At 53.3% G+C, this 27,294-nt stretch overlaps 2 protein-coding genes across 5 annotated transcripts; both read right to left on the bottom strand.

Moving 5' to 3' along the window:
* Nucleotides 1-68: 68 nt before the first annotated feature.
* DPH2 (diphthamide biosynthesis 2) lies at nucleotides 69-4,930 on the bottom strand. 3 transcript variants are annotated; one of them, XR_010383862.1, is made up of 7 exons: nucleotides 4,580-4,930; nucleotides 4,273-4,385; nucleotides 3,795-4,018; nucleotides 2,929-3,612; nucleotides 2,663-2,839; nucleotides 2,283-2,581; nucleotides 69-1,618 (listed from the first exon to the last, which is right to left on the bottom strand). XR_010383862.1 is itself a non-coding variant. In XM_010982306.3 (6 exons), exons 1-6 carry the CDS (start codon nucleotides 4,724-4,726, stop codon nucleotides 2,457-2,459), a joined length of 1,470 nt encoding a protein of 489 aa, XP_010980608.2. In that variant the 5' UTR covers nucleotides 4,727-4,930; the 3' UTR covers nucleotides 1,653-2,456. The 3 variants fall into 3 exon arrangements, 2 of the variants coding, with proteins under 2 accessions (XP_010980608.2, XP_010980609.2); XM_010982306.3 differs by lacking the exon at nucleotides 69-1,618 and having other exon boundaries at nucleotides 1,653-2,581; XM_010982307.3 differs by lacking the exons at nucleotides 69-1,618; nucleotides 2,929-3,612 and having other exon boundaries at nucleotides 1,653-2,581.
* Nucleotides 4,931-6,946: 2,016 nt separating this feature from the next.
* IPO13 (importin 13) lies at nucleotides 6,947-27,063 on the bottom strand. 2 transcript variants are annotated; one of them, XM_031465585.2, is made up of 20 exons: nucleotides 26,200-27,063; nucleotides 23,694-24,475; nucleotides 18,139-18,279; nucleotides 17,907-18,048; nucleotides 17,647-17,813; nucleotides 17,324-17,444; nucleotides 17,090-17,237; nucleotides 16,468-16,649; nucleotides 16,362-16,388; nucleotides 16,043-16,177; nucleotides 15,726-15,869; nucleotides 14,305-14,385; nucleotides 13,641-13,778; nucleotides 13,354-13,450; nucleotides 10,384-10,436; nucleotides 8,050-8,116; nucleotides 7,903-7,961; nucleotides 7,660-7,749; nucleotides 7,212-7,393; nucleotides 6,947-7,119 (listed from the first exon to the last, which is right to left on the bottom strand). In XM_031465585.2, exons 1-20 carry the CDS (start codon nucleotides 26,281-26,283, stop codon nucleotides 7,023-7,025), a joined length of 2,937 nt encoding a protein of 978 aa, XP_031321445.1. In that variant the 5' UTR covers nucleotides 26,284-27,063; the 3' UTR covers nucleotides 6,947-7,022. The 2 variants fall into 2 exon arrangements, with proteins under 2 accessions (XP_031321445.1, XP_010980610.2); XM_010982308.3 differs by having other exon boundaries at nucleotides 23,694-24,430; nucleotides 26,200-27,060.
* Nucleotides 27,064-27,294: the final 231 nt, after the last annotated feature.

Consider the following 27,294-nt stretch of genomic DNA (forward strand, 5'->3'; position numbering starts at 1 on the left):
GGTCTGGTACTTGGCGACGCCGGAACTGCTAGCGCTTAAGGATTGTGGTGGTTGTAGTCTCGCGCCCCTAGGGGCTCGGGTACCCTCCTTACGGAGTACCTCGCCCTCTCCCTGGCAGCCCGGCTCGCATCCCTCCACGCCCGCTCCTTCTCCTCCCTGCCCTGGCCCACCAGCTCTGCTTTCCACCCGAGCTTAGCCTCCAAGCCAGTGCTGATCCCGCGGGCCTCGTCCCTGGCCGGCCCGCCCAGCTCCGTGAGAGTGTCTGCTCTCTCCCTGAGCCCTGCTGTTTCCTCTACCTGAAGCACGCTTCTTTGTGCTCACTACAGGGCCTGGCCAACACCTGCTGGTCCTCAGATACCATTCTTCCAGGAAGCCTTCCTTCCACAACCAGAGGCAGGGCGCCTGCTCTGGGCTCCCCCGCCTCCCTGGAGATCTTTATGAAACTTAAGCAAAATGGTGTTACTCTCTTTAAAATACCTCAGTGGCTCCCATTTCCCACGGAATAAAAGCCATAGTCCTTATAGTGGCCTTCTAGGCCTCTACTGATGCTGCTCCCCATGCCTCTTACCTGACCTCACCCCCTAATACTTCCCCACTAACTCCCTCCTCTGGCTGTTCTGGCCTCCCTGCTATTCCTTGTACATACCAGTCATTATCCCACCGCATTGCACGTGCACTTGTTCCTACTGCTTTCCCTACTATTCATGTGGCTCACTTGTAACTTCTCTCAGTCTTTGCTTGTTGTCTTCAAAAGGCCTTCCCTTCTGTCAACATGCATAGTCTAATTGTAGCATATTTATACTATGGGTGAATGTTCAGCAATAAAAAGCAATGAACTACTGATAAACATAAAACATGGGGGGGGGGCCCTCTCTGACCATCCTGTTTAATATTGCAAGCCCCTCTCTCTTACACTCCTTCCTAGCTTTGTATTTCTCCACGGCACTCATCACCATTCGGCATACTAAGTGTTATGATTGTCTAGCTTGTCCCACCAAGAGAATGTAAGCACTGTTAAAGGATCCCTGAGCTCACCACTGGATTTCCAGTGCTTGGCACACAGTGGGTGCCCAATACATATTTGTAGAACATGATTGGTACCCTTGTCCCAGTTACCACAGTTGAGTTTATAAATTGCCTCCACCAGCAGACTGGGCAATCCTTGAGGGCAGTAACCACATCTCCCTGTTCACTGGCTTCTTCAACACCCCGGACAATGCCAATAGGCCAAAATTCTCAGCAAATGCAGGGAATGACGTGAGTAGTTTTCTTCATACCTCTGAACCTTTAGGGTCCAGCAACTCCACTTTGCTTGAAGCACCCACCATGCTAGTTCATGCCTGTGTGTTTAAGCATGGTGTACCCTTTGCCCAAATGTCCTTTTCACTCCATTTCTTCCGATAATTATTTTTTTTCTCAAAGAGATCCAGCTTGGGTAACACTCCCTCTGGTAAGTCTCTTCTGGGCTTCAGCTACCCTTGGGGACTTCCCTCCTCACAAATACTGCTTCACTGTGTGGTAATTGCCTGTTTTAACTGCCTTTCTTCCAACTACACTGTGAGGACAGGAATCCAGTCAAATACAATTCAGATCTGGACCCACACGACCTGTGTAAGACCTGCAGCATTTGACAAATAAAAAGAAACAAGAAGAAAAATTATCTAGTTTATTCAAGTTTCTGTTCCCTGAGAAACAAACTGGAGTCAGGGTAGACCAGTATAGCCTGACAGAAATGTCAGGAAATGGCCTATATCTGTGCTGTCCTCTCATGTGGCTTTCTGAGCACTGAAATTTGACTAGTATAACTGAGAAACTGAGTTTTTAATCTTAGTTAATTCAAATTTATATTTGAACAGCCACATGTGGCTACTGTATTGAACAGCATAGGTATAGACTAGTGGTTCTCAATTTTGCACCCACAGGGGACATTTGTCAATGTCTAGAGACACTTTTGGTTATCATAACTGGGGAGGAGTATGCTACTGGCATCCAGTGGGCAGAAACCAGAGACGACGCTAAACATCCTACAATGCACAGGATAGCCCCTCACAACAAACAATTATCTGGCCCAAAGTGTCAATAATGCCAAGGTTAAGAGCCCTGGTCTAGACCATCTAGCACCTGCCTTTGACTGCACAACAGGAACTGGGACTGGCCAGAGGTCTTGGACTGCTCCCAGGAGGATAGTTGGCCCAGAAGGCCTCAGGGAAGACCCAAAGCCATTTCCCCCCATCAGTCAAACAACAGGCATTTAGTAAGCCAATATCTGCCAAGCTGTGTACCTGTGCCAGTGCCAGGAAAGGACAGGATAGAGCTGGATCCTATCCTAAGTGAGGGGCTGCCTCAGTGAGAGTCTCCTTCAAGGATCCTGGCAGAGGGGTGAGGTTGATGTAGGGAGCACTAAAGGTTTTAGCAGTGATTCTTAAGTCCACCTGTGACTCTGGTCCCACATGGTATCAGCTGCTTCCCTCATCCTCGTAGGCGATGGCAATCCCTCGTCTTCCGCTCACAGCTCCTGTCACTGGCGTCTGACCCAAGCGGGGCTGTAGTCCCTGCCAGCTCCGAGAACTAAGAAACGAGGCTGCAGAGGTAGGGGGCTAAGGCTGAGTGGGCTGAATCCGGGGGAAGAGTTCAGAGGGGAGTGGGGATTTGCCACACTCACCTGCAGGGCTGCTCTCAGCCAGCTCCAGTTGGGGCCGCGGCGTTAGGGCTGTGCATCCAGGATCACTCGATGGCTTCCAGGCAGGTGGGGGTCGTAGGTCCCCAGTAATGAGTGACACATCTGGGGTGTCCCACAGCTCTGAGTCAGGTGGAGGGAGGGGCACGTGGAAGGGAGAGCCTGGAAGGGAAGATGAAAGAGGATCCATACTGGCCCCCTGACTCCATGCCCCAAGTGTTTTTAGCTTAGGCAGTGCCCCCACCACTCACCAGGTAATAAGTCTGCATAATGTGTGAGGTGGGGAGCCAGGCCTGGAGGTGGCCAGGCAGGGTTGCAGGCAGCCTCCAGCTCACACGGTGTCAATACAGGCCGGAAGAAGCTGCCAGAAGGCTGGGGGGCTAGGGCACCCAGAGGACAGGCCAATAGCACAAAGACATCCACCTCAGGGAAGTTGGCAAGCTTGGCAGGCGTGGGTCGTCCCAGGGCCAAAACATAGCTACGCTTGCCGGCAGCCTGCGTCAGGTTCCGCAAGTGTGCCAGTGCCTCACGGTGTTGGGCCACACCCAGTGTGCCCGCCAGCAGCCCCACCACACGGGCATCTCTAGCTCTCTCTACCAGATAGTGTCTACGTGCTCTGAGCCGCCCAGCCCGAGCACCTTCATTCCGAGTCTGCCCTGTGTCTGGGCAGCAGGAGAAGAAAGACTGCCCTGGTGCCCAGCCCAAGAGCAGCCGGCTCAGGTCTGGGTCATGGTCAGGGTCTGAAATGGACTCAGAGCCCCCAACATAGAAGGCACCATACTCTTCCAGACACCTCCCTGGAGCCAGGGGGAAGTGGCGCCCAAAACGCTCCAGGGGTTCAGGATCTGGATTGAGGGAATCCACTCGCAGGGGAAAAGCCGGGCTGGAGACAACCAGATCTGAGTACCGTGGGCGCAGAAGAGTGGCCAAGGCCTCTGGAAGAAGGAAGTGGTGTCAGGGTTGGGGCCTGGTAAATCAGGATCCCCCTCATCCCCAGGAGACTGAATGTGACCCAAAAGCAAAGAGTGGGGTCAAGCCCATATTGAGAGCTCCATGGGACTGTACTGAAATGGGGAAATGAAGGCACAGAGTGGCATGCACAGGCAAAACCCCTCACCCAGGGCATGGGCGCAGGCCGGCTCACTCAGCAGCACCACAGGAACTGTAGGGTCTGGGTTCTGGGCTTCAAAGGCCTTAGCGCAGAGTTCCAAGGCCACAGAACGTTGACCAAGGATGAAGGCCACAGGCAGTGGGCGGGCAGGAGGGCTTAAGCAGGCAGGGCCAAAATGTACAAGGGCCTGAGCTCCAGCTTGCTCAGCACCCAGTACATCCACACAGCAGCTGCAAAGGAGATACCATTAGTGAGAGGGGTTCTCATCAGGAAGAGTTGCTGTCATCAATGGGACACGTGGTCAGTGAAGAAAATGACATTACGAAAAGAAAACGCTGTCACTGAGAAAAGCTAGTAGCAGGAGAGGAGTCATCATAATGGAGAAATACAGCCATTGGGGCAGACGCTGTCATAGAGGAGAAACACCATGAGCCCCAGATCACTAAACCTACCCCACCCCCAATCCTTAAACTCAAGTTCACACCTGCCATAGGCCGTGTCTCCCAGAATGAACATCTTCGACCCCGTAGCCCTCTCCAGTCGTGCAGCCACGGCCCCAGCATCTCCCAACAGCTGGTCAGGGAACTGCAAGGCCACCTTTAAGCATAAAGCATGGAGTCAGATACGGCCTCTCCTGCACCGAGGGCCTCTTCAAGGAAAACCTGCCGGGACTCCCTACCTAACCTTCAAAGCGCCTTCCAGAGGAACACCTCCCCCAGACCCCATCCTCACAAAAATACCCCAAGATCCCAATCCTCTGGGCAACCATTCCCTCTCGAACCTGCCCTCACCCTTCGACACCCCAGGTTGCGGACAAATCCAACGACTCGCTCCAGCTCGTACACTCGATCCAGGTCATCGAGAGGAGTGAGCAGCCCTGCTGCGCCCGCCTCTCGCTGCAGCGCCGCCTCGGCGGGGCTACTGAACGTAGATACCATGAGGCACAGCTTCGGTGGCGGGAAGCAGCGGGGATCTCCCTCGGTCAGCTTCAGGCCCCGCGTCCTCAAACGCAGTCCTCAAGGGGTCAGAGTCGTTTGGTAGGGGCAGGGGGCTGGGGGTCATTCACTCCGCAGCCCTTGGTCCAGCCCCCAACCCTTTCAAATTCCCGTTTCTCAGCTACGCATGGGTCTCAAGGGAGATTACTTCCGGGCGTTTGAGGCGGGGCGGATGGCAATTTTACCAATCTTAAACGGCAGGGCTCCCGCCCTCCAATCCTCGCCAAGCCGCCCACAGAGAACCAATGGCCTGCCTCAGAGCCCCAAGCCAACCGGAAGTGCCTCAGAGGAAGGCGCGGAGCCTCATGGGTGTTGTAGTTCTCCTGGCTAGCCTCTCCAGATTCTGGTCTTCGGGGTCAGCTCCCCGGGCCCTCAGAAACACCGACTCCCTGAAAATAACTACCAGTTTGAGCAGTTCCTATTTACCTACACTGTTAAGCACTTCCTGTGCACTCTAACATCTGGGAGATGGCGTTGCATAATTTTTAATTCAGGTGCCAAACTGCCTTCGTTCGAATATTGGGCTCTGCCATTTACTGAGACTCTTAACAAAGTTAATGTCTTTAAGGCTGTTTCCCCATCTGCAGAACGGGGGTTGTAACAACAGTACTCTTAATAGGATTGCTGGGTCAAATTAATTTAGATATAAAACTTTATAAAGTAGTCCTCTGCGTAGCACATGTACAGAAGGAATTCGCTGTTACCCTCACAGCAGTCTATGTCAATCAGGCAAACACTGAGCACTTACTGTTTACCAGGTACTACATTCTGAGAGTTTAGTCTTTGGAGTAAGAATCGTCCCATTTTACAGATGAGGAAACTGAGGTTCAGAGGCTAAATGCCAAATAAGACACAGCAAGTCACTGGCACCATCAGTATCAAACCCAGGTCTGAGTTCATAAGCTGTTATTTAGACCCCTCATTCTCCCGGGTTATGTGTGCTACATTTGGTCATGGCAGGGAGGAGAAACACACCTGCGTGCCATGTCGTGGGAGAAGAGGACAAAAAGTACGTGAAACATCTCCATACACCCTAGGAGAAGTGACAAATCAAGAGTAAAGTGAGAATGGGACTGAGGAAGGGTAGGGGAAAGGGGACAGTGACCTCAGGGGATAACATGAAAGGGGGACTGATGCTGGCTGGTGTAGGAAGAGATTGAATGAGGATAAAGAATGGAGGGCACAGAATTTGTGCAGAGGCTGAGAAAAGAACAGGAAAAAGAGTGAGACAAACATGGGAATAAACTGTTCTATCACCTCCAAGGAGACTCAAGGCTCAGGAATGAGAATAAGCGCTGTCTTGCTCTTGAGATCCTAACTGAGGATAAGACTTGGGTGCCTGAGAGGCAGTCAGGGTGGAACTCTGATTGAGGAGACAGAAAGAGGGAACCCTCCTAGAGGATAGCAGCAGCTGGCCAGGAGCTGTCCTTGGTCCTGACCAAGGCCTGACCATCTTGTGCTGGTCAGATACCATAGAGGTGGGGAGCTATGGGTTTGCAGACAACACTAGGGTCTGTCTTCCTCTTCCTCTGGGGGCCACATGCCTCCTCCCCTCCACATGCTAAGCCCACCTTTTTATACCTCTCCTCAACCAAGTGCAATTTGGGTGCCTTTATAACTCCATACAAGAAACCCATCCTAGAACTCAAAACCACTCTCCAATTCTTCCCCCACAACTGGACCTAGCCCCACCTCACTTCCAGCCCAAGGCCCCAAGTCCTCTATCTAGGAAACCTCCTATTCCTTTCAGAAATGAAACTCCTCCACATAGCCTTTCCTCACTGGTCCCATTCTCCCAGCTTATGGACTAGATCAGCCTTTGTTCAGACAGAACAAGACAAGGCAGAATTAGGGGCCTAATACTCACCATTGTTGATTAAATAAATGTAAGCGTGCATGAACATTAGGACTAGTTTAATGGGAGGGGTGGAACTGCTGACACTACTGCAGTCCCCACCAACCCCAAGGGCAATGGCAGTATTCTGAATGGCTCAAGCCTAGATGGCTTGGATACAGCACTGCCCCTTTCACCTAGGAGCTAGAGGTTGGCCCCACCACTCCCTACCAAGCCCTGGGTCCAAGCATCCTCCCATCCTTCCCCTAGGTCTTCTGAGGTCACCCAGTTAGGAGGCAGTGGCAGTGGAAAGGAAGCATTGACAACAGTGCAGTGAGGATTCAGGTTTACTCTTTGGGAATGGGGAAGGATGAGGAGGAGGTGTGGGTGGGACAAGGGTGCCCCTCAGTAGTCAGCTGTGTAATCTGTGCCATGTAGCCCCCGGCACAGCAGTGTGAACTCTTTCACCATCTCCTTCACCCGCCTCTTGTTTACTCGCTCCCTAAAGGAGAGAAGGGAGAGCAAGTTAGCACCAGCCAGCCCTGCCTCCTCCTCCCCCGAGACCTGAGCCCAGGCCTCGCCAGCTATGCTTACCGAAGGATCTGTTGGCTGAAGGTGTCCTTCTGCTCAGGGCTGAGGCGGGCAGAGGGAAAACCAGGTGACTGCAGTGCCTCCTTGATCCACACACTCAGGAGGCTGAAGCAGTGTTTGTTCAGAGCAAACAGGATGTCGGCAAAGCAGTCCATGAGGCTGCGGGAGGCCTGGCCCCCAATGGCCTGAGGGAGACGGGTTCTCAGCACACTAGGGCCTCACCCCTTCTGCAGCAAGGGTGCCTAGCCACGCCCACCCACCCTTGGACATTTCCTCAGTCAAAGTGCACATGACAGATGAGTGCTGCTTTTTGAGAGCCAGCTGATCCTCAAAGCAACTTAACAACAGAATCAGAGAGCTTAGGGAACCAACAGCTCAAGCTTCCCAGGAAGGCAGCTGCCTCAGCAGTGAGGGCCTCCCCCCACACCAAGCCCCACTTGCTCCACCTCACCTCCAGCACTGCTATGAGCAGCATACGGCCATCCTCCTGTACCACCTTTCCCACAGGTTCTACTTCCCCACACCGAGGCAGCAGCTCTGTCTACAGAGGACGGAGAGGCTCGTCAGCCCCAGCTCTTTCCCCCGTCTCCCTGGAGACAAGACCCTGCACACCACACCTCTACCCTCTAGAATCCTGGCCAGTGTGGGCCGGGTATAAGGGTGGTGGGGAGTCAGGGGTCAGCATGGAACTCACAAAGAAGCCACAGGAGGCCTTGACAGTAGGTGCTTCGGGGAACTTGAGGGCCAGCACAGCTGTGGGAAAGGCAGAAGCAGATCAGATGGGGCCCAAGGATCCTCTAGAGGGGGCTCCAGGCCCACCTGCCCACCTGGCCCCACTTACCACACTGGAACACAGCTTTGACATCCAATCGTTCACACAGGAACAAATCTGGCTTCCGCTTCAGAGCCTGCAGGAGGTGGAGCTGGTAAGCCCAGCCCCAGCCAACTCCAAGAACCATCCCCCCACTCACCTGCCACCCAGGCCCCAACTTCACATACCACAAGTAGAGGCTGCCAAAATCAGCCACCCAGCCATCTCTGGGGGACCCAGACCACTCCAGAGTTCAGTAGATCAGGAGGGGAGCAGCCAAGGGATGCTACATACATGTATGTGTATATGACCATGGCACAGGTATACATGGGAGAGACTGGGGGTCATAACGCAGAAAGCTTGGGTCCCAAGTAACCCCGAGCAAACACCTTCCCCCCAACCCTCCATCAGGGCTAGATCTCCTGCAGGCTCCAGGTTGCCAGCAGTGATTTCACTTTGATTCACAAAGGCCTTTGAGGCCCCTGGATTAGTTAACAGGGCAGCAGGAAGAAGAGATGGCAGTTGGATGTGGAGCCGGGTCGAACAGCCCCCCTCCCATGTCCCACCCGCACCCCTCAGGCACTCTCCAGCTTAGAAAGAGGAAAAGCAGGGCAGGAGCCTGGGAGCCATGGCTCCACCTCTCAGGATCTCCTGTGTCCAGGCCCCTCTCATCCATACCCAGCCCAGGAAGCAGGGCTGCAATGTCGGAGGGAGTACAAGGGCAGAGAGCCCACCCCAAGTGGTACCAGGACATGACTGGCACATCGTCAGGTCACAGGAGATGCTCTGCACAGCCCCCGCAGTCATCAAGCACTGCTGTTCCCCAGCAGCCCCCCAACATATACCACATCAACCCCTAACCGGCCAGCCCCTCACATACCTTCCACTCCCCCAAGTTCATTCATGTGCAAACAGCCCCACGTGCACCCTCATTTGAAATGTCCTACTTACCCTCAAACATACCTCTACCACACCCCTTATACACACCACTCTCATACATTTGCAACACACCCTCGCTACATGTTCACATCCCAATCCCCCCACATCCCCAGGCATGTCCACACACCCACACCCTCAAGCTACCCAGTTCTCCAGCACACATACTCTCCCAACGCACACATTCACAGATACACACTCAAACGCCCTCACCCCAAAGATACACCCTCACAGATACCCACATTGACGTCTATCCAGACCCAGAACACACTCCCCATTCCCCTGTCCTCCTGCGCCCCACCCGCCACTGGACCATAAGTTCCAAGAGAGTAAGAGCTGTGCCTGTTTTTGCTCAGCATTATATCCTCAGCGCCCAGCAGACTACCAACCACGTATTACACAGTCAAAAAATATTTTTGTTTTTGAATGATTAAGCACAGAAATACATCCTCTGCCCAACCCACAGGACTCTCCAAGTCATAGGAACTCGCAAACACACAGGACCCCCATCACACTAACCCCACATTCCCACAGCCCAATACATATATCTTCCAAAACATATAACCCCTAATGCAGACATACTGCTGCAATATATACGATCTTCATAACACGCACTCCCACAGCCCACAGCCCACTACAGACATGCCTCCAATACACATCAACATTCAAAATCCATCAAAGCCTAACGCACATCAACATACAACATGCATCAATGCACGGGGCCACACTCCAACTACACATTCATCCCAACACCCAACACGATACACATGCTACTTAGAGCAGCTATGTGATATCCACTCCCTTCCCAAACTGAACTCAAAACATACAACTAAGGTCTAGCACACTTTAACACACACACCAAACATAAACACAACCTAACACTGTCTCACAGTGGAGCCAGCACCCCACCTCCCAGCAGCAGCACAACCCGTCCAACAGCCCAGCTCTTGGCTCCATCACAGCACATTCAGCTCAGCCCCTCCCTCGGAGCTCCTCCCAGCCTACCTCGGGGAGCAGGCAGGGGACACTGAGGCAGGCAGTTCCCGGCAGGAGCACGGGGACAATAAACCCCAGGCCCTTCAATTCCGCTCCAGCCCTTGAACTTCTCAGGCACCCCAGCTGCACAGGAGCTGCTGGGCACAGTTGCCACTCCCTCCCTTGGCGACCCCCCAGGCCAGCCCAGCTCCCTCCCCTTGGGATAAGCCTCTCCCTGGTCTCTGCAGAAGACTGAGCTACTTGAGGCAAAGGGGCACTAAAGGAGGATGTTGGGTTGTCAACTTCCACGGAAACAGATGAAGAAACTCTATTCAACTGAACAGAAAAAAAAATTTGTCAACAGAAAGCTAAAAATAGGCTTAAATTGAATTTCAACATAAGAGAAAGAGAAAGAGAGAGAACAGAACGTGAATGAATAAAACTAAAACACACCTGTGCCAGGAGTTGCATAAATGAATCAACAATATCAGGATGATCCCTGGGCCCTAAAATATAATAAAGATGGAACTTAAGAAAAAATTATACAAACAGCAACTCAACCTCATATAGTTATGTGGGACTGAGAGCCTGCAGGGAGACAGCGTGGGGGCACATGAGCAGCAGGAAGCAAGATAAAGAAACAAAACATACAAAAACCATGAACTGGGAGAAGCCCAACAGAAAGAGACGGCAAAGTGAAGGACGGGCCTGCCCCAGCTCCCTCCCAACCGGCCTTCCGCCTACTACCCACTCCTCAGGTCAGTCCCCAAGTGATCCTGCGGTGCCCGAGCAATGTGGCCCCCATGTGGCTGGAGAAACAGCCCCCACACTCTTGCTATGGCCTCTGGCACGCTGGGGTGGCCCTACACTGCTTCCTAGCACATACTGCCCCATCACTAGCCATCAAAGAGGGGGGGCAGGGCTGGTGGGAGGCGATCCTTGGTACCTCCTTTGGAGGCCTGGCTGAAGGCCCTGGAAAGGCCAGGGTATCAGGGTCTGAGCAGGTGTCCCCTCACTTCCATGGCGTTAGGGCCCTTGGTCTAGCCAAGGAAAGGAATCTCTTGTGTTCTCTTAAATCTTGGGTAGGGCAGTGCCCAGTATGCTATGGGGATGGCCAGGCAAGCCACTGGCAAGGCCTAGGGGAGGGAATTGCATCATGAGGCCAAAAATGAGAGCCCCACCCAGCAAAACCCCTCCACATGGACACAGACTCAGCGGAGAGCCAGGCTCAGGGCTGACGACCAGCTTCCACCATCTGGATGCACGAAGAAAGAAGGAAACCAGTCAGCGTGTCACCCCATGGTGTGGTGGGAAGGCAAATCCCGAGGAAGGGACAGCAAGACTAGGACAGCATAACAGATAAGGGGGCCATATGTCCTGCAAGACAACCAACAAGCCCAACAAACAGGATGTTGGACACTATTCTGCCTCCAGTTCTGATGAGTCCTGCGGCAAAGTGTGTGCCTGGAGCTCCTGCCTGGCTGCTCCACTCTCAGGAGGAGGCGCTGCAGGAACCTGTGCCTGAGACACCACTAAGGAGCTGTGTGATCTTGCGCAAGCCACAAACGCTCAGTTTTCCCGACTGTCAAGCAGATAATAATCTCTCCCCTGCTTCCTTCCCCAGGCGGTAAGGAGCCATTGATAAAGCCCATTCCTTTCACATCTGTGCCCCAAGTTAGTCAAGTCCTGGAAAGTGAGGCCCAATGTGCCCTATGCCTGGGCCCCACTGCAGACAGCAGGTCGGAAGTTCAACAGCCACCCTGCTAGCGAGGAAGAAAGGCTCTGAGGGCAAGGAGCCCTCACTCTCCCTTCTTCAAAGGCATCTGATACCTATTCTATGCTGGTCTTGTTCTGAGGGACGCAGAGGGAAGAGACCCAAGCCTGCCCTTGAGGGGCTTAGTCTAGGGAGAGAGACAGACATGGACGCAGCTTACTGAGTGTGACTGGTGCTGTATCAGCGGTGCATGTACGATGCAGTTTCAGCACGGGGTCAGAAGCACCCAGTTCTGACTCACAGAAGCTTCTGAGGACTGATGCATGGGAAAGGTGTGGAGAAGTAAAAGTTCACCCAGTAAAGGGCACAGAGTAATCCAGGCAGAGAAGCACAGCACAGGGATCAAATGGGACACGGAGAGGGGAAAGTTGGTGTGGCTGAACTGCTGGAGCCATGGGGATGCCAGGGATGGAGGCTGAGAGGCGTGCCAGAGCTCCATTGTGTGGGTGGGAGTGGGATGATAACCCGAGGGCGATGGGGAACAATGCAAGGGCCTTAAGCCAGGGAGGGAAAATGCTCAGATATGTGTCTTACAAAAAACAGTACAGCCTCAGGGTGCAGAAAAGGAGAAGAGCAGATGTCAGGGAAACCAGTTAGAAGACTGCTGAGGTGATCCAGCTGACACCTTACACTGGAGCAGTGGCCATGGAGGGTAGGGAGAAGTGGGCAGACTGAGGGACCATCAGAACTTGACCCGACCCAGATACTAGGACAAGGAGAGGTGGAGCTGAGATGACCACACCTGCATTTCTGGCTCAGGTTTCCCCGCCACGTTGAACCTACCCCATGGCCCATTGGATCAGAGGCCAGCATCATGGGACCAGACACTGAGGACTTAAGCAGAGAGCACTCTAGCTCCAGCTGTGACCCCTGGTGAGCCTCAAACCTGTGACCACAAATCTAGGCAAGACTCATGAGGCTGACAGAGCAATGTAGTTTCTCTTCCAAGTGAGAAGCCTGGGTGAGGCAGCAGGGGAAGCCTGGAGCCCCCTGCACCCAACCTCTCTCAGACAGAGGGCCACAGTGAACGGAGGCTGGGACCACAGCCAAAGGCTTTTGGCCTTAAAAGGAGTAAGTCTCAATGCAGGGAAAGGAACCAGCACTTCTGAGTACATTGTGTGAAATAACCCCAAGCCAGGGGCCTAAAAGACGTTACTTTAATATCTATCACAACCCCATCAAGTATAGGAAATCTCCATTTCACAGATATGGAAACAAAGGCTCTGAAAAAGTAAGTGACTTGCCCAAGGTCACACAACTAGTTGGTGGTGATGAGCTTAGAATCTAGGTCTACCTGACTTCAAAGCCCATGCTCTTCCCACTTTTCATTGTATCCCAAAGGAAATGGAGCCACCTTGGTGCCCCAAGTCCCTCAGAGCTTCCATCCCCACCTTCCCCCACATCCAAACTGGCCCTGACCCCAGCAGGCCAGTAGAAGACAGCATTCACTCTCTTGTCCACTTCAACCTAAGGTGTCAACTATTTGTAAGGTGACAACTGTGCTGTGCTTGATCCCGTTAGTTTCCCATCAAGTCCCAGGTGCAACTTGGGGGAGAGAGGAGAACAGAGTGGGCGGCTTTGGCTCCCCAGTTGGGGAAGCAGAGGCAGTGGCAGTGGCAGCAGCAGCAGAGACCCTGGTCAGGACCTACCTTGCTGGAAGAGAGTGAGTGTGACGGAGGTGACGAGCAGGAAGAGGGCCTCAATTGGGGGAAAGTGGGCAGGCTCATGAGCAAAGATGTGGACCAGCTACAACAAAGCAGGGAATACTGGTCAGCTGAGGCCCTGGCCCATTAGGACAGGTCAGCATCCCTGGAATGCAGGTGAGGACCCCTGCCAGAGCAGCCATCAACCTGACTCCACCCACCTACCCAATCCCTGGCCTGATCTCTGACTAGGATCACATCCCAAACACTGCTGCCCCAATCATAAGGCTCACCTGTCGAGTGAGGTCAAGAGCAGAGGCCTGCGGGATGGTGCTGTACATCCGACCCAGCATCTCACACAGCTGTGGCACCATGGGGGCAAAGTCGTCCAGCAGCGTCTTAACGGACTTCTCGAAGATAGCGCACACCGCCTGGGAAGAAAGCAAAGGGGCTCTAGAGGGTCAGCGGGTCACCACTGGCTGGAACGGAACCAAGGCCCCGCACTGCAGAGGCCTAAGGGGCCTTACCCACAGGTCTCACCTGGCTCTGCAAACCAGGGAAGGGAAGCACGTCTGACCCGCACCCTGGACAGGAGGAGGCTGAGAGGCACTTCCCAGAGGGACAGAGGATAGAACTTTGTAACTTAGATCTTGCTGCTTACATCTCCACCACTTCCTCTCAGGGAGCAACAACAGCAAGAAACTCTTGAATTGAAAAGAACCGAGGCAGGTCTGTGATGCTAAAATCAATCCCTGACCGTCACTTGGCCCCAACATCACCATCCTTGGGTACCAGGAAGTTCTGAATGTCTTCCCCAAAGGTTTGTTTGTGTCTATGGGATTCGTCTCCTTTATTTCCTTCAGATCATCACAAGCTGAGATGGGGCAGCAACACTTTCCTTCTGCTCCACCTCTGAGCACAGTCACCATGGGGCAGAGGGCAAGGGTCGAGGCTTACCTCCACAACCTGGGCATCATTCAGCCATTTGCTCAGCACCTTCTGGATAAGCTGGAAGACCTGCTGCAGTACCACGACCACCTGAAGACACAGGAAGAAATGAGGTGCCCCCACCTCTACTTTCACCCACCTGAGAAGGACTACTTGGCTGCTGGAAGTAGGCCAGGAGTTCAAACCCATTCCCCCAGACTGCAGGTTGAAGACTCAGTGCATGGGACCCTGGGGGAAGGAGTGCTTTGCTGAACCCCCATGAATGCAAGAAGATATCCAGAATTCTAGTAATCATTTCAGAGAAAGCCTCAAACTGCAAAGTAGAGGTATTATGAGTACTTCAGAAGATTATTAAAATTTTGTAACCTTTTAAAAGACTCACTCCCTATCTACTTCTGCTCAGCAAAAGGCCTACGGGCTAATTCCTGAAGAAGGATAGATGCTGTCTCACCCAGATAATCTTAGGGTAGAGAGCGCCAAGGCATGCACAGATACAGGCAGCTTATGGGGGAGCAGAGAGCAGCCTGAGGTGCTGGAAGGTGAGGGTGGGCAGGATGATGACTACCTCCGAAGGAGAAGGGCTCCTTGGGAGGACAGTGGCTTCGCTTTGGTCTGGAGCCGAAAGGGTAACTGAAACTGGGGTCAGGAGTTGAGTAGAGGGGTCAGGAGTTGAGTAGAGGGGCCAGGGTATTGTGGCTTCCTTTTCTCCAGGAAAAACCCTGGAGGGCGTACTTGGAACAATGACCAAAGCAGTCTCTCACATCTGTACAGAGCTTTACAGTATGCAGAGTACTTTCAATCAAGACCACATCTGCTATCCAGCACAGTTCTATGAGATGAGTGTCAGATATCCTGATGTTCATAGTTCTGAATGGGAGGCTGAGGCTTGCCCCAGATCAAACAGCTTGTAAGTGGTCACTGCAGCCCCCCGTGCCGGAGCTTACCACAGCACTTATCACACTGCTCTGTCACAATCTGCTTATATGTCTTTTCTCTAGACTGGGAACAACCCCAAGACAAGAACTATTACATGTGGAGCATGTAAGCATCCTCAGTGCCCACAGGGGACAGTGAATGTTGAAGTAGAAGGCCCCACAGAGTTGGGGGTTAAAAAGTGGCCGATATTACATCACTTAGGGGTCGAAGGATAATGTCAGAGTCCCCCATGGAGTGGAGGAAACAGGATAATAACATCACCCTAGTTGGGCTGGGGACAATGACAACATCACCCACAGGGCTGACTGAGACAATGACATCACTCTCTACAGAGTGGGGAGCAATGATACTGTCATTTATGGGGTCAGAGGACCAAATGCATCATGCCCCATGGGGCTAGGGAAACAATGACAATTATTACTCATAGAGTTGGGGGGTGACAATGACATTCTCACAGGGCTTGGGGGGGCAATGGCAATGACAACATCACCCACAGGGTTGGGTCCCTGCGGCACTGGCAGCTTCCGGAGCTCAGGGCCTTCGTGATCATCCTCATGATGACTGACGTCCAGTGTGGTGAAGAGGTTGGAGAGAAGCCCCAAGATGTGGACAATGGCCAGCTTGTTGGAGGGATTAGGCTATGGGGAGAAGTGAACCAAGCTCTGAATCTCCCATCCCCAGCTGGACCCCCTGGCCCCAGCCCTGACTGCCAGCTCCAACCCCACCCCTCAGCAGCCACAGCCCACACAGAAAAGCCCTAGAGTCCCACTGCTTTCCCCAGCCACACACACACGCACACCAGCTCACTCACTATCTCCTCTGCCAGCTTCTCCAGCTGTTGGATATACGGTGAGATGAGTGAGTGCAGGTTTTTAAGAATCTCCTCCACTTGCAGGGCTGACAGCAGGAAGCCCAGTGCCTGCATCAGCCACATGCACTGGCTCGTCTGTGGGGCAGAACATGGAGGGTCAGTCCTGGACATATCTGGTTGTGGGTGGGAAGAATGAACCTCTTGGGGAAGGTTCTAAGAACAGAGAATAAGGGACAAGAGGTGGGGGAACAGCAGAAGATGGGATTTCTATAGATCCCCACAATACCCCAAGAAGCCCCCTAGAAAATTCTTAGCTCACCTTATGGATCTGTTTCATCAGGACATCCTGGAGATAAAGAAAAGGAATATGGTATCAATGCAGTACAGTGTGCCCTGAGGTCCAGCTGCACCAGGGCCCCACATACCTGGGAGACAGCCACAATGTTGGCAGCATAGGGCGGCAGGTCATACTTGCATTCTCGGCAGATCTTCTTGAGGGTGGACACGGAAGAGATGGAGAGCTCGGGATTGCCTAGGGCATGCAGTACAAGGGGCAGAACGCTGTTGATCATGACGGGGTGGTCGGCCAGCCATTCAGACAGGGCTCCTGGGGGAAGAAGGGAGAAGGGAGGACTTCAGAGGCAGGCCAGGCTGGCTTTGTACCACATCCTGGTGAGGCAGGCAGAGCTCCTGGCAGGGTTGAGTTGCAGCCCCAGTACAGAGCACTGCTCATTCAGAGGATGGAATGGGCAAACACACACACACATGCTCAAACATGAGCCTTACAGCTGAGAAGCAGGAAGGAGTTACTCAGGAGAGGCTCAGCGCTGCTGTTGCATCGACAGTGAACTAGCCTCACTGAAATGCAGCTCAGTACGCTGTAGCAAGGACCCTTAGATGTGCCAGGACAGTCAGTTGTCTGCAAGGCTGATTGTGTGCGTGGGCCTGTATGCCTCCCATTTTGGATCGGACCCAGCAGGCTGGCTGTGGCTGGGGATGGGTGCCTTGGCTCTGGGAATGTGCTCCTGGGTGTGTGCCAGGTCTCACCAATGGTGAACATGACAGTGTCCGCCAGCTGCACGTTGCTGATGCTGATCCGTGGGATGAGGCCAATGAGCCCGGGCACCACGTCAGAATAGTTGACATCGATGGTCTCTGCGATGGATTGGAAGCCATAGAGCAGGGCCTCTGTGTGCTGGGGAAAGAGGATGCTACTGGCTTGGCTGAGGAGGAGGGTGTGACAGGTCTGGGAGGGCTGAGGGATTCAGGCTTGGGAGGTACCTGCCAGGAGTAGGGCTCCTCTGAGCTGGTGAGCAAACGGCCCAGCTTGTCATAGAGGTTGCTGAGCAGCTCGGCCCCCAGCATCTCATAGACATACATGAGCGTGTCTGAGATGTCCACCCTGAGAAGCAGATGAAGGCCTTATACACGGCCTGGATGCTTCCCCCAAGCCCAGGAGTCCACCCAGTACCCTCATGTGAAAGTACATAGAGAATAGACAGAGGAGGCCCAGGATTCAGGAAGCCTAGCCTTGGGCCCCTCCCCTCATTGCCTTCATTATTTCAGGACTCCCTTTAGAGCCAGGATTGGCCTGCTGCCATCACCTGTAAATTCGGAACTGCTCCTTCTCATCTGAGGACCAGAATCCATATTCTTCATCAGAAGGGAACTGGGCCTTGTGCAGAAGCACATCCACCAGCTGGAAGTAGACTGGCCGGTACACCTGCTGGTACACAGCCTGCTTCTCTGCCTCGAAGGACAGAATGTCATCCTGAGAGAGCCAGGGAAGGGAGTTAGCCACAGAAGCCCATGATCCACCTTCATCCACCATGGCCCAGTTCTACTGAAGGTCACACAGACACACCTGCAGTGTGTACCAGAAGGTGAGAGTCAGGGAGCTGGTAGTCTCATTGACAGGAAAGTGGCCAGGGATGCCCGTGCAGAACATGATCATGTTGACAAGGGCCAGGAAGCTCTGCCAGTGCTCCACCTGGTCCAGCAAGGCCCTGGAAGAGAGAAGACATAGTGAGGTCATTCTGCCTGCCCCACCTCTTAGAGGGCCCTGCTGTCCCAACCACAACTGCACCTCTCCTCACCGGGAATGGTTCTCGCCCAGGGCCACAGCAATGCGACAGATGCCGTGGGAAGTCTCCATATCCCCATTCTGCACTGCCTGTCGCAGTTGATCCTGCAGTCCCAGCACCAGCGGGATGAGTTTCAGGAGTGTGTTCACGTACCTGGAGGCATGAGGTGAGGAGACTCATCAGAACAGTCTGCTCATCCCCCACCAGTTTTGAGAGAAAGGCACAAGCTCCCTGTCTTCCATCAAAGCCCTGCTTCCCATATCAAATCCAAAGCAAAAAAAGAGGTGAGGGCCTACATGGCAGGTGTGATGCTGCCCAATTTGGGGAAAATTTTAGATTAGAGACCTCCAGGAGAAGGTCAGTGTTATGGGTTGACTTATGTCCTTCAATTGGACTTAGAGTTGATGCTGAAATGAGTTAAGACTTTTGGGGAGGTTGGGATGAGTGGATCTATTTTGCATGTGAGAAGCTCATAAATTTTGGAGGGCCAGAGAACAGACTGTTATGAATTGAGCTCTGTTCCCTGCAAAAAGATAAGCTTAAGTCCTGACCTCCAGTATCGCAGAATGTGACTTTATTTGGAAATAGGGTCATTGCAGATGAGGTCATAGAGTAAGGGGTATCCCTAATACAATATGACAAGTGTCCTTAAAAGAAGACATTCAGATGAAGACAGAGACCTGCAGGGAGAATGACCTGTGATGATAAAGGCAGAGGCTGGAATTATGCAGCTGCAAGCCAGGTGAACACCAAAGGTTGCCAGCAAACCACCAGAAGCTAGGAGGTGGCAAGGAAGGACCTCCCTACAGGTTTCAAAGGATGCTGACACCTTAGTTTCGGACCTCTAGCCTCCACAATTGTGAGATAATAAATTTCCGTTTTGTGTGCCAGTGTGTGGCACTTTATTATGGCAGCTCTAGGAATTGAATACACCAGTGTCAGTGGAGGCTGAACCAGGATGGACGACAGAAGAGGTAACACAGGCTGAGGAGTCCTCTTAAAGACTTTAGAAGGCAGCAACAGCTCCCAAGAGCACCAGTCCCCACCTCCCACTCCACCCTCTACCACCGAATCCTAACTCCTAAGGACGCTGGCAGCAGCAGGAGGGGAGAGAAGATGATGAACTCAGAGGGAGCTTAGAGGCAAAACAGACAGGACTTGATAAAGGACTGGATACGAGGATGGGGAAGAGTCAAGGACAGCTCTCAGGTTACCAGCTAAACAACTAAGTATATGGTGGAGGTATTTTCTGAGACTTAGAGGGATGGGTAGAGGGAGACAGTAAGCAAATTCAGTGAGTGGCTAGAAGGTGGTTCAGTGCTAGGCATGTTGAATCAGAGGTACCTGGTGAGATATGCAGGTAGAAGGGTCCAGACAGTTGGATATAAAACACTTAGAGCAAGAGACACAGATGCAGGAGTCATCCACAAACAGCTATGGGAGTAAATGAGAAATGCCCAGGAAGAAAGTGTTGAATGAGAGAAAAGAAGAGGGTCCAGGTCAGAGCCCTGAAGCACAATGATCCCTAAAGAAGGAGCGGAGGAAGCAGAATATACAAAGGAGACAGAGAAGGCTAGCCCCATCCCACTGGACCCCTTCCCAGAAGCCTGCTCTGTGGAGATGAGACTAAGTAGAGTAAGTGATACTCTCAAGGGGGATCAGATGCTTGGGATCCCTCTGCTGTCAATCACAATGTCACCACAGCAATCTATGGAGGGGCGGGGGGTGTGGACTAAGAGTCCAGAAGGACTTCTATCTGGACTTGCCCTAAGCAGGTTGCTAGGCAGGTAACCTCCCTCATAACCTTAGTGGGAGGATGAAAAGGACAAGAGGCAGGAGGGATACAGCTCAGTGGTAGAGCGCATGCTTAGTACGCACAAGGTCCTGGGTTCAATTCCCAGTACCTCCATTAAATAGATAAACCTAATTACCTCCCGCCTTCAAAAATGAAAGGAAGAAAGACGGGAAGGAAGGAAGGAAGGAAGAAAGAAAGAAAAACAAAAAGGACAAGAGGCAACCAGCCCAGGATGTTGGCCTTCTACACATCCCCGTTCTTGAGGAACAAGATAGCAGGACACCCGCAGTCCAGAGACAGCTCCAGAGGGTGCTGCCTGGAGACAGCTGGGATAGCTTCAGTCTCATGACTCTGACACGGGCTGCACCACAAGACAATGGGCACCCTCAGGCCAGACTCTGGCACAAAGAGTAGGGGCAGGGCCAAGGCCACAGCCTGAGAACTCCCCAACAGCTGAGATGGGAGCAGGAAGTAGTGCCCTACCCCCACAGCATCCCCACTGTATTCGAAAGCTCCCTCATGCCTTCAAAATTCATGTACACAGTAGGTACTCAAGGAAAGTTCTTAATTTGTCTCAACTGAGGCTCATAATAGGATACACGAAGAACAATGTAGCCAGTAGAGCTCCCAGTATTACTCAAGGTCATAGTGCAAGTTAGACACAGATCCCAAGCTGAGACACCTCCTTATACAGCTATAGGTCTGCTTCTGTTTCAGGACCCAACTTGAACTTCCTCAAAGGATCTACGCAGCTCTTAGCCCATATCTAAAGTTCTAATTGATGGGAGCCCCCCAAGAGCCTGTATAATTCACCTTCTTTCCTTCCATGGCCCCCAGTGAAAAGCTTTTCCAGGATTAAAAATAAATCTCAGGAAAAAAAATTTCAAAGGAGAGAGAGCCAGGCAAGCAGAAGCAGCTGTGGAGGGGTGGGAGAAGAGTGACTTGAGTGCAAGTTCAGCCAAGGAGAGGGCCAATGTCTAGTACACCTGGGGAGGTAGTGGCTGGATGACCCAGGAGTCAAAGCCACTGAAGGTAACTTTCCCAAGCCAAAGCCAGGAAACAGACAAGACAGAGCAAGGCCCAAATGCTGACTCGCTGACTTGGGCTGGGTGCAGACCACCCACGGGGGAAACTCCTGTGTAGATTTCCTACCACCTGGGCGCCTATGCCTGAGATGTGTGAGCAGACAGGAGAACAGGCCTGAGAACCCCCAGAGGCATCTAGGTTTGGGGGAGGGAGATAGAAAGGATGTCTTTAAGTACCACGGCTGAGACTTGGTTCAAGAGGCCTGGCTCCTGTTGGTCAGCTTGAGCTGCCGGGGCAGGGCTGCTAGGACTCCTTGGCTGCCACTCACACTGAGCTCAGCCTAGACCTGCAATTAGAGCTCTGGGAGCAGAGCTGAGAAAATGGGGAGAGTTGCTAAGCAACCAAGGGGGCTGCAGCCAATGGGCGCTCAGGAGGCTATAGGTTCCCTCACTGGCTTCTTGCTCGTTCATTCGTTCAGAGAAGAAGAGGCATCAATTACCTGCCAGAGCCCTCAAGACTGGCTAGGCAGGTAAACCTGAGTGTATCCAAGGACACTCCACATCACCCATGCACTGGCCCTGCCAATTCCCCTTAGGCACCAACTGTCCAAGCCCAGCCTGCACCGGAGCTTCAGACTGCCAAGAAAGGACTTGACCTGGGACTTGGTACCCACCTTAAGTTGGTAAACCTGGGAAACCATGGGAAAGGGCTCATAGTAACTGCCAATGCGATAACGATACCAAATGCAAGCAACTGCCATTTATGGATTGTCCAGGAACCATGCTAAACCTTTCACAAATATCCTCTTATTTAATCCTCATAACAAAATATTCTCCACAGCATATGAGGGGCAGGCCCTGGGCACATGATCCTATTTAAACTCTGTGAGGTAATATGATCAACCTATTTCACTGATGATAAAAACTGAGGCTTAAAAGTGGCCTACCCAAGGTCTCAGATCTAGTAAGTGGACCATCTGGGATTCAGACTCAAATGTGACTAATGCCAAGGCTAGAGCCATTAACCACTTCCCCATGCCGTCTCTTTCAGTGGCATTTTCCCTCTCATTCTGCCAAGCATTCCCAAAGCCTTTTCTCTGAAATGTTAGGTGTAAGGCCTCCAGTCTTGCCCTGGCCAATCCAATTTACACTAAAAATCTCATCATGCTATTTTCACTGCTTAAAATCCTTTGATATCTTTACATTAGGATAAAGACCAAAATCTTAAGCCTGGCTGACAAGGTCTTGCATGTTCTGGGCCTGGCTCTCCCACCACTGGCCTTACACCCTGCTGCCTAATCACACTCACTCACCAGGATCCCTCACACCCTTCCCTTGCTTGGGCTCTTCCATCTTGTTGCAATGTCCTCCCATATCCATCGACCTCCATCTGGCTAATTCTTACACAGTCTTCAAAGCCCAGCTCAGATGCCACCTCCTCTGGGAAGCCCCTCATAATCCTCAGGCTGGGTTAAATGCCTCCTCAGGGTTCTGACAGCCCCCTGCTTTCCTCATCACGTTGACTGTACTTGTCCATTCAAGTGTCTATTAGATTGTTAGCTCCTGACTTGCAGAAGTCAACCCATTTGTCTTTATGCTCCCTGTGCTCAGCCCAGGGCCCCAAACATAAACAGGAGCTCAAGAAACATTTGCTGAACAAGCACCTGACTACACTCACCTTCTTCGGGGTCCTTGAATGTACAGTGGTGCTGTCCACTGCAGGACTTTGCCCCTGCTGTGGTTCCCGAAGCCTGGAACACTCACTCCTCTTCCAACATCCCCCTTCCCCACCCCTCACCACTCAGGCAACTCCTACTTTTCATCTGTTTGAAAAATAATGAATGATACCAAGTGCTGCCAGGCACAATGTGACAAAATAAAATGACAGAGTGCCTGTCCTCACATTGCTGAGAAACTAATGGGGAGATGTACATTAATTTATAATGAAATCATGTCATGGGCTAAGAAGGAAAAACACTGGGAGCTCTGAGATAAAATAAAAGAGAAGACTAAACTGAGTCTTAGAAATCATGAGGACTTCCCTAAGAAAGTGAAGTTCCAGCTGCGGCAAAGGTGACATGTCAGGTACATGTGAACGTTCAGAGGCTGGAAGGAGCCTGGGCCACTCACGGAGTTAAAACGACCATGTGAGAGTGAAGACAGCAAGGAGCACGGCATGAGATTAGGCTGGAAGTGCCGTAATGTGCAGCACCCTTGTGAATCACGTTAAGGATTTGAACCTTACCCTAAGAGCAGTGAAGAGCCACTGGAGGGTTCTGAGCAGAAAGGAAAGACTAGATACTCATTTTTAAAAGATCATTCTGGCTGCTAGGTAGACAATGAAGGGTCTAAGAGTAAAAACCAGGGACTGGTGAGGAAGCTCCTCAGTTATCTGGGGAGAGAGATGAGGACAGCCTTGACGGAGGTGGTGGCAGCGGAAATGGAAAAAATAGATATGCAATGTGATCAGGAACAGGACAGCCAGGACCTGGTGACTGATTGATTGAGAGAAAGAGAGGAGAGGGTGAAATATTTTCATTGAATAGTTTGTTGGATGGTTAGTTGTTTAATGTCTGTCTCCCTCTCTGAACCATAGGGACAAGGGAAATGTCTCATTTGGTTCCTTGCTATATTTTCAAGCATGCAATAGGCACTCAATTAATGTTTACTGAATGGGTGGATGGATGGATGTGTGTGTGGCTGGCCAAGCAAGCTGTCCATCTCCAGGACAGTGGGGACCAGCTCACCTCTGGGCATCAGGCTGTGAGATGGCATTGACAATGGCCTCCACACTGCTGTCGAAGAGCTCTGAGTCCTGCAGAGCAGCGAAGGCAGCCTGAATGAGCGCCTCGCAGTCCTGCAGCGGCACCTCCAGCTGCACCCAGCTGGAAAAGCACTTGAGCACCTTCTGACGCACACAGCTGGGTGAGCTGGGCTGCTGCAGCAGCTGCTCCAGCAGTGGGAAGACAGCCCCACACTCCACTGCCAGGCTGGTCCGCACCAGGCTTTTGCGATACTGGGGCAGGCGGCTGGTCTGGAACTCCTCGGGCAGCACTGTCAGTAGCTCCAGCAGGGCCAGGCAGCGGCCCTGGCCATCCACCGGTGAGTCCTCAGCCTGGAAGAGCCGTACCATATCTGCCACAGCACACGGCCAAGCGTCAGGCATCATGCTGAGAGCCAGCGAGGCCAGCGCCACACATAGCCGAGTCAGCACAATCTTGGAGCCACTGGCAAAGCGGGTGATCTGGGTGAAGAGCTGTGCCTTTAGACTCTCATACTGGTCAGTAGGGATGTCACTCCAGTAGCGCGAGATCTTGATGTGCAGGGCACTGGCCCCAAAGTACTGGATCTCAGGCACCTTGTCGGGCTGCAGTAGCTGCCAGCTGAAGTGCCAGGCCTGTGGGGAGACCTGGGCCTGCATCAGCCACTTCTGAGCCAGGTTCTTGTTCTCAATGTTGGGGTCGTAGTAGAGCTGGTGCAGAGCCTGCAGGACAGCACAGGACTGAGCAGGTGCCGGCCACTCTGGATCCTGCCAGAGCCCAGAACAGAGGGCGTGACTTGGTCCTGCAAGACTGTGCTCTCTTTCTGACTGGGGGGCTGAGCAGGAAGGGAGACCTCAGGGCTCTGCAGTGTTTCCCGGGCCTGGGGTCCTGCCAGTATCTTGAGAGCCTGAACTTTGTCCATGTTCTACCATATCCTCTTCTTCTTATAGCAAAACACTATGGGTTCAGGGAGTGAACCTCCAAAAGAAAGCAGAAAAAGAAGAGGCCGAGTTCCCCAAAGGGGAAGCACCTGAGGTAAAGGGCAAGGCTCAGGTGGAAGGAACGGCTCCACAGGGAAGAAGCTAAACCCGAGAAGAGAGTGGAACAGCCTGAAGGGCCCTAACCCTCCCAGGCACAGCTGTTCCCATCTCCTCCAATAGCTCCATTTAGCTCCCCCAGGATCATCCCTAGGTCACTTCAGATGCTGGCACCAAACCCACTGTGAAATCTGAGCAGGACTAAGACCTGGCCATGCAGCCCTAGGGCAGAGACACACTGGAGGGAAGGGTGAGAACAATCCTCAGGGAGCATATGAGAGGGTCCAAAAAGCTGGTCCAGAGAAGTCTTGGCCTGTAGCCCTGGCAAATGCCTACCCTGGAGCTCTCAACTAGCCAAAACCCTAGGGTCCCAACTCCATTGGGACTTCACACAGTAAGAAAACAGTGGTTTATCTCCCTGGTAGCACATGGAACAGTGCACCACCATGCCAACACTTCCCAGCCTCAGGGTAGAAGACCGAGGCCAGGACTCTTACCTCCTAACCAGGCTCCATTTAAGTAGGCTTAGCCCTATCTGTACCCCTGACAGCCAGTTATGCCACTGTTACTTGTTTGGTCCCCTCAGGGATGCTGAGGCAGGCAGAGAACAGAAGCAGAGAGATGCAGCCTCACCATTTGGAATGGTAAACAGGGCTCAAGAATAACAAATGAATATCTGCAACCATTCCCTGCTTTCCAGCAAGGTAGGCCCATCTTCCCATTCATCCCAGGGGGGTATGCATTTCTGCATTCCAGGCCTCTGGGGGCAGAACCCAGAAAAGAAACAGAGAAACAGTTCAAAAAGATGGACTGGGCAGTGTGGAAGCCTAGGAGTGCCATGGCAGGAAGCCATATGGGCAGGTGAGTAGCTAAGGACACTGAAGCTGCCAGCAGGACCAGGCCCCTTGGACCTAGCACAAAACAAAGGGGGCCAGCCCTACTCCTGCCTGCCCAGGAGTAGTTTGGCCTCCATCCAACAAAGGAAGGACCCTCTCTAAGAAGGAGGGAAACATAACCCAGATTGCTTTAGTTCCAGGTTATTTTCTGAATTCCTGGCTCAACAAAACAGGTCCAGGATGGTTCAGCATCACTATGGTTTCTGGGGACTGAGCTGCAGGTCTCCTGGGTTCCTGGTTTCTTACTGCACTGCTCATGCAGTTCCCCTGGAGCTGGAGAACAGCCAATCTGGCTGGAGGTCTAAACCATCAGCACCCTGAAAGGACCATCCCAAGACCCTAGAGTATCCACAGAGGACCCATGTCTAAAGGAAGGCCAAAAATAGCCTATTAAGACACCATTACACTGCTGTCCTGCCTGCCCAGAGACAGCAAATGCCAGGTGCTCTGGAGGCACCATCCCAGCGGGCACCCAGCCCAGGCCTGGGCTCTGGCATTAGTGTCAGTCCCCAGAACTTCTGCTCTGTCACTGGAGTGCCCACCCCAGGGCCCTCATACCTTCTCCACGTTCTCCACAGTGAAGTCCAAGGCTGGTGCTGCTCCAGCCCCTGCAGCCCCGGGCTGCTCCTCCCGCCGCTCCATCTTTGCTCCCTCCCCAGCAGGGAGGTGGACCGTGACCTGTCTTCTGCCCCAGCCTCTTGGCTGCTGGCTCCCTGCTAGATTCCGGCTTGGGTGTCCAGGGAATGGTGGAGTGACAGGGGGCCCAGGGTGAGCATGGCTGCCGAGGCCTCCCCACCTCCGTTGGGGGTGGGGGGCTTGCCAGAGGGCAAAAGGGTGCTCTGAGGAGGACACCCACTGAGGGAAATTCAGAGAAGGAAGCCGTCAGTGAGGAGTTGGCAGGTGAGGGTCCCGGTGGTAGGTCACGGCTCTGTCCCCAGAATCTATGAGGAGGAAGTCATAGGGCAGGGAGGCCTGGGGGAAACCGAGGCCCTGGCCTGTGAGGGGTCACAGGGTCGACAGCCTGTACCCACAACACCCTCGTCTGAGTGAGCTCTCGGGTCCTAGGAGGAGGTCACGGTGGTAGGGGGTCTCGGGGGAGAGAGAGAGAGCCCTTCGCAGGTTACGGAGGCGTCCAACGAAGCACAGGGGTGCAGCTCCGCGAGTCTGGGGCGAAGAGTCCGTAGAGTTGGGGGGCTGTAGCAGGTCCCCTCCGCTCGGCCTGGCCCGCGCTCTTCTCACCGCCCGGCTCCGGCCCCGCTACCGCCGCCTGCCTCCGCCCCAGTGACTGACAGGCGAGCCGGCCCGGCCGGGACGGGGCGGGGACCTCAGATAGGCACGGGCTGCCCCGAGCGCCTGTCCCCGGCACCGCCGACTCAGGAGCCGTCCCCCTCCTCCCGCGCCTGCCCTGGCCCGACCCGGCCCGGCACAGCCCGGCACGGCTCAGCGGAACTGCGCAGAAACTCATTCCGGGTCCCCGCTCCTGTCCTCGCGCGAGCCCGCGCGCCCCCGAGCAGGCATAGAGCGACGCTCCGCTCGAGGCCCCCGCCGAGCCAAGGCCCGGCCGCTGTGCATCCTGGGGCATGTGGTCCGTACTGCGCCCGGCGGGAGGGCGGCGCCTCGCGGCTGAGGCCGGGATCACATGGGTTGGGGACC

This window comes from Camelus dromedarius, chromosome 14, assembly GCF_036321535.1.
Source record: "Camelus dromedarius isolate mCamDro1 chromosome 14, mCamDro1.pat, whole genome shotgun sequence".
Taxonomy (NCBI): Eukaryota; Metazoa; Chordata; class Mammalia; order Artiodactyla; family Camelidae; genus Camelus; species Camelus dromedarius.

Bases quoted from the DNA above. Each gene is read 5' to 3' on its own strand.
- DPH2 (XM_010982306.3), bottom strand. From the start codon at position 4,726: ATGGTATCTACGTTCAGTAGCCCCGCCGAGGCGGCGCTGCAGCGAGAG. The intron at 4,386-4,579 runs GTGAGGGCAGGT...TTATGCTTAAAG, and splicing joins GCAACCTGGGGTGTCGAAGG to GTGGCCTTGCAGTTCCCTGA. The intron at 2,840-2,928 runs GTGAGTGGTGGG...CTTCCCTTCCAG, and splicing joins TTATGCAGACTTATTACCTG to GCTCTCCCTTCCACGTGCCC.
- IPO13 (XM_031465585.2), bottom strand. From the start codon at position 26,283: ATGGAGCGGCGGGAGGAGCAGCCCGGGGCTGCAGGGGCTGGAGCAGCA. The intron at 17,445-17,646 runs GTGATGGCAGCA...TCTGCTTCTCAG, and splicing joins GAGCAGTTCCGAATTTACAG to GGTGGACATCTCAGACACGC. The intron at 13,779-14,304 runs GTAAGCCTCGAC...CTTTCTTCCCAG, and splicing joins ATGATGCCCAGGTTGTGGAG to GCGGTGTGCGCTATCTTCGA.